General features: G+C 38.5%; 1 protein-coding gene across 1 annotated transcript; it reads left to right on the top strand.

Moving 5' to 3' along the window:
- The first annotated feature begins 353 nt into the window (after positions 1-353).
- Positions 354-5,076, top strand: LOC105177406 (ankyrin). Its single transcript, XM_011100543.3, has 4 exons — positions 354-850; positions 2,396-2,671; positions 2,966-3,103; positions 3,323-5,076. Exons 1-4 carry the CDS (start codon positions 518-520, stop codon positions 4,859-4,861), a joined length of 2,286 nt encoding a protein of 761 aa, XP_011098845.1. The 5' UTR covers positions 354-517; the 3' UTR covers positions 4,862-5,076.
- The last annotated feature ends 1,016 nt before the right edge of the window (positions 5,077-6,092 follow it).

Genomic DNA, 6,092 nt, shown 5'->3' with positions numbered 1-6,092 from the left:
GTTTTCGGTAGTGGAAAGCTTGACGAAAAATTCTTGCTAATTCACATTTAGTCAGACTGACTGAATTTGAAAACAAGACATATATATATAGTAATGATGTGATAATGATAATATTTTAAAATAAGGTATAGTATTTTAGAAAAGATGATTATGGATTTATAGATGTTGCAAATTAAGAAAATAGGGAAATGTTTAGTAAAAAAAGGGGCATTTCATGTACGCATCCATTTTGAAAATCCTTTTTTATATTTCTTCACGTTATTATTTTATCTAATTTTATTTTTCTTAAATGCGAATATATAATAAGAAAGAAGATGATTTTGGTAATAAATAGCCTCTCCCCGTCTCTGGCGCTCACTTATTTCAACTTCTCTCCACCCTTGTGTCTCTATTCTCTCTCTCTCTCTCTCTCTCTCTCGCGACAAACATTAACAAATCACAATTTCACAGGCTTCACTCCCCCTATTGCACCTCACTCCTATATACATTGTTGGTGCCACCACGTTCTCCGCCGGAAATGATGGTGTTGAGGCACGCCGGAGGAGGAGGAGGCGGTTTTCTGGCAGGAAAGCAGGTCGTTCCTGTAAACTGCGAAGCGGAGGTCTCGCAGCGCCTTCTGGAAGCCTCGCTTTGTAATGATACGAAATCGGCTTTCGGATGCCTCGCCGATCCGTTCGTCGACGTCAACTATGTTGGCGCTGTCTGCTTGAAGATTCGGCAGACCGGTGTCGTTTTGCGTGAGGAATCTCCGAGCCAAGTGCGCGTCGATTACGAGGAGTTCCGCACAGATGTTACGGCGTTATTCGTTGCTGTTACTAATGGGAACTTGAGTCTCGTGAGGAAATTACTGGTAATTCTGGCTTCGACTGAGTATTCAGTTATTTACGCGATTTCAAATTTTGTGTGCTCCCCCCCCCCCCCCCTCTCTTTCTTTCTTTATTTCTTAAAATATTTTTTTCCTCGCTGTTGATAATAGAGACTTAGTTCTCGGGGGAAATTACTGGTAGTTTCAGCTTTGAATGTTCATTTTTGCACTCACATCCTACTGGCGGAAGTGAGGATAGCTGTTTCTGAAAACAGGTTTTGAGGTTATATGTTGCTTTTCTTTATTTTTTGAATTTGCACCTGCTAACTGGAAACCCTCTCATGTGATGTCCTTTTCATTTGGATTACTCGAAAATCTCAAATTTTCTGTTTGTTCGAATTCAAAATTTGAAAGTTGTGTCGGTGTTATTCCTTATATATGCCCTTTTAGATGCTCTTTACGCTTCTTCTCCAAATCTTCCAGAGTTGCTTGCTAATTTCATATTACTTGTGTTAATATTACTAAATGATTTTAGGAGGTTTCAACTTTTCATCAGCTGAAATATAGCCCTGGATGGAGTCTTTTAACTCTTTTTTTTTTTTTTTTAATTCACTTATTTGATTTGATCTGATTGTGCTGAATCCCTTGTAAATGATATACGGCAAATCCCTGATCCTATTGTGTAATTTTATACTATAGATCAACATAAGCTTCTTAATTGAGGAGACAGTAATTATGCCTTTTTCTGTATTCTTGTACTGTAAATTACCACGAGTTTCTTAATTTCTGGCCTTATTTTGTAATCTTCTTAATGCTGAATCATTTTAAAAAATAAAGTAAATCTCTGGTTATGTTTGACGTTAGGCCAACTTTTTTTAATACAATGTCCCTAATTCGGTTTTTGTTATTTAGGGTGAACAGTAGCATGAGTATCCTAGATCTTGACAGTCTAGTGGCTTACACTCTTGCCATCCCTTGAAAATGAATTGTTCGTTGTGTGTCCCTTTAGGGGATCATAGAACTTTACCAACTATGGTTCACTTATTTGGGTTGAGATGAGAAAATGAAAACTGTGATCTAATGTATCTGGTTGATTGCACCGCTAGCCAATATGTGCACTTTTCTGCAAGTTGCTCATAGTTCCTCTTACTTATTTATTACTTATTTGTCCCATTTAAAAGTGTTGGTGTCGGGAGTCCCATGTTGCTCGCATCTATCCAATTTTGCGCTTCTAGCTTGGCTAACAGAATATTCTGTCAACTATATTATCAGTAATGCATGTGCTATCGATCAAATTTTGCACAGTGGACTGAGTTTGAGAAAAATCTCTTTTGCTAATTTCTGAGTTTATTTATTTGGTTGTCAATTCGTCTTTTTCTTTCCTTTTTTGTTCGCTGTCCATGTCAAGATAGGAACCTTTTGTTGTTTCACCACTCTGTGGATAACACTTGCATTTTTCTTTTAAAACTGATTGAATATTTGCAGTAAACCAAATAATGAAGAGGTACTATGTCTTATTCCAGTCTAAGAATTTTTTGTGCACAATGACTTATAAACTCCTGTCTTTTTTTTTCCTCCCTAAAATGGCAGAGTGCAGGAGCTGATGTGAACCTACGACTATTCAGGGGCTTTGCAACAGCTGCAGCTGCTAGGGAGGGCCACCATGAGATCCTGCAGATCCTACTTAAGGCTGGATCATCTCAACCTGCTTGTGAGGAAGCGCTGTTAGAGGCTAGCAGCCATGGGCATTGGCAATTAGTGGAGCCACTTATGGGTTCTGACCTCATCAGGCCCCATGCTGCTGTTCATGCTCTTGTGACTGCATGTTGCAGAGGCTTTGTGGAGGTGGTGGATGCTCTAATTAAGGTATCATTTGGATGACATAAAATAGAAAAACAGTATGGATCAAAAAACTTGCTGGAACAGTTTTATGTTATTGGTTGGGGAAAAACACCAACCTATATTATCTGAATCAGTTGTTTAGGCATGCATTATGACCTAAAGGTCAAAGTAAGAAAAATGCAGTTATAAGTCTTGCTATATTTCATTTTCTCTTCGTCTCTTGAGAAACATCACTACTATGAGTAGCATACAGTTTTAAGTGGTCAATTAGCTCATTTTATCGTTCTGATCATCTGATGCCATTCTACTCAATGGCAGTGTGGAGTGGATGTGAATACAACAGACCGCATTTTGCTTCAATCATGTAAGCCTTCTCTGCATACAAATGCTGACTGTACAGCACTTGTGGCCGCTATTGTCAGTAGGCAGATCTCTGTGGTCCACCTACTACTGGAGGTAAATGAAGTGATGCTTGCTTAGCATTCTTGTTTTATATCCTTGTATATTTTTTTTCACACAGTTCAATAAGCTTCCTCCTGGTAGGTAGGCCGACTTTTGATTTATTTCCTGCACATCTAGAGGTCGCAAAATGCAAAATAGCTTGATATCTTGAGCTCTTCTTGTTTGAGGATGGTACCTGACCTCTGCTATTTTTCTGTTTTGACCATAAAAAAGGCCGGTGTCAGAACTGATGTCAAAGTGCAGCTTGGGGCATGGTCATGGGATTTGGCTTCAGGCGAGGAATTCCGAGTCGGTGCAGGACTGGCTGAGCCTTACCCAATCACCTGGTGTGCTGTGGAATATTTTGAAGCAACTGGTTCTATTCTGCAGATGCTCCTTCAACACATCTCCCCCAATACTCCTCATCATGGAAGAACTCTTCTCCACCATGCTATTCTGTGTGACAACGGAGAGGCCGTTAGAATACTTCTGAAATGTGGTGCTCAGATAGAGACACCAGTCAAAACCACACGGAAAACAGAATCTCGTCCCATACATATGGCTGCTCGTCTTGGATTTTCAATAGTTCTTCATAGTTTAATTGATTCTAGCTGTGATCTGAACTCAACAACAGAGGCTGGTGAGACAGCCCTAATGATCTGTGCCAGATATAAGCGGGAAGAGTGCCTCCAAGTATTGGCAAAGGCAGGTGCTGACTTTGGCCTGGTCAACATAGCTGGCCAATCTGCATGTTCCATAGCTCGTTCAAGTCGTTGGTATCTTGGTTTTCAACAGGCATTACTCGATGTAATAAGAACTGGGACTGTGCCCAAATCTACCAACATGTCTGTTTTTGCGCCTCTGTTATTTGTAGCTCAATCAGGAGATGTTCTCGCCTTGAAAGCCCTGATTGGACGTGCAGATATTGATCTGGACATGCAAGACGACAGAGGATTCTCTGCAGTCATGGTTGCTGCAATGGAGGGCCACGTTGATGCTTTCCGGTTGCTTGTTTATGCTGGGGCTGATGTTAAGCTATGCAATAAATCTGGTGAGAACGCTATAACACTCTCCAAACTCGGTAAGAACAGGGATCTCTTTGAAAAGGTGATGCTTGAGTTTGCTCTGGAGAAGGGAAACCGAGTCTCTGGAGGATTTTATGCCCTACATTGTGCTGCTCGACGTGGTGACTTAGATGCTGTCAAGTTGTTAGCAAGCAAAGGTTACGACATCAATGCCTCTGATGGGGATGGTTATACGCCACTCATGCTGGCAGCAAGGGAAGGCAATGGTAAAATGTGTGAGCTGCTTATCTCGTTTGGAGCACATGTTGACGTAAAAAACTCAAATGGCGAATCTGCACTTTCACTTGCCCGAAAACTTGGAAAACTCCATAATGAAGCTGAGAACATGATACTAAATGCCCTTGCACGCAAATTGGTATTAGGTGGCTCCAGGGTGAAAAAGCACACCAAAGGAGGAAAGGGAGCTCCACACATGAAGCTCGTCAACATGGTAGGATCGACCGGAATTCTACGATGGGGAAACTCAAGTTGCCGAAATGTTATTTGCCGAGAAGCGGAAGTGGGACCGAGTTTAAACTTCCAGAGAAATAGGCAGAGGAAAGGCGATGCTAAGGAACCTGGAATATTTCGTGTGATGACTACGAAGAACAAGGAAGTGCATTTTGTGTGTGATGGAGGAATGGAGATGGCGGAGTTGTGGGTGCGCGGAATAAGGCTTGTGACGGGAGAGGCTATTTTTGGCAAGTAGGAGGAAAGGCGTTTATTTAGGATGTTTGTACAGATATGTTGCAGTACTCTATCTCATAGTACTGGGAGCTATTTCTCTTCATTTTGTAAAGGTTTTGACTTGCTTTAGTTGTAAATTCATTTTTTTTAAGTGATTTTAGTTTGGATATTATTTACCACCTAGGACTAGGAGCCACCTCAGTTTTTGGAATAGAACAAGCTTGTCCTTATTTTCTACTTCAAATCTTATCAGTTGAGGATGGAAACTATCAAGAGGAAATACTTGTCGTGTCGAATTACTTTTTGATTCTCATCAATTTCATTTCCTTGTTAAAATTTAATATTCAAATATAATGTAAATTTAGTTTACCAGGCAAACTGAGAGAGTAGAAAAGGAAAAATGTTATGGTAATTAATTACTATTTACTGTTCAAATTCATCATTTCCTGAAAAGTTTCTAATAAAGTGAAGAAAATCTCATAAAAAAAACAGCCCGCATTAGATTCTATCAAGATGGCATGCAATAAACGTGTTTGACATTATTACTAGGATTTGGATATGAAAATTTCATTATTTTCAGTTGAATGAGATTTCGAGTATTAAACTTATAGTCAAATAATTTTAACTCTTGTCTTGGGCATACTAATTTGAATTCACATATCCATAATCCATCACTACATACTCTATCACCCAATTCACATACATTCTTGTAACAATTAGACCCATATTTGCACATTGCTTAAATCACAAATTATTCCACAAAAATTTAAAATTTCTCCTCAAAAGAATTGAAATATCACAATAATCTCACACTGATGAATGGATTACAACCACCTAAAATTTCTTCTTCAAATTCTCAGTAAATCCCACCAACTTACTATAACAATTTGTAATCAAAATCCTCCTCTTAATTATGCCAATAACTCCCACTAATTCAAAAATCAATTCCAAAGGTCCCACATTTGTGTATTCTTTTTAAAATGGTAGGTAAATAATTACATTAATATTTTAATAAATAGTGCAATGTGTCGATTCAATCAATATATCAATATAATTAAAATAATAAAATAAATACCCACCTATATTAATTATCTATAAAATCACTATATTAACCACCAAATTAAAATATTATTTATAAAAAAATTTAGATATCCACTAATTAGTACCTGCAACGGGTGCATAAAAGTTAATAATTATTGCATTTTTCTGAAAAAATAATTGGGCATCATAGTACTCGCGTTAGTATTGTCTTT

This window comes from Sesamum indicum, linkage group LG9 (genome assembly GCF_026168435.1).
Source record: "Sesamum indicum cultivar Baizhima isolate 11 linkage group LG9, ASM2616843v1, whole genome shotgun sequence".
In the NCBI taxonomy this organism is placed as follows: Eukaryota; Viridiplantae; Streptophyta; class Magnoliopsida; order Lamiales; family Pedaliaceae; genus Sesamum; species Sesamum indicum.
The sequence above is the reverse complement of the archived record's forward strand: the minus strand, read 5'-3'. Positions and strand labels throughout refer to the sequence as shown.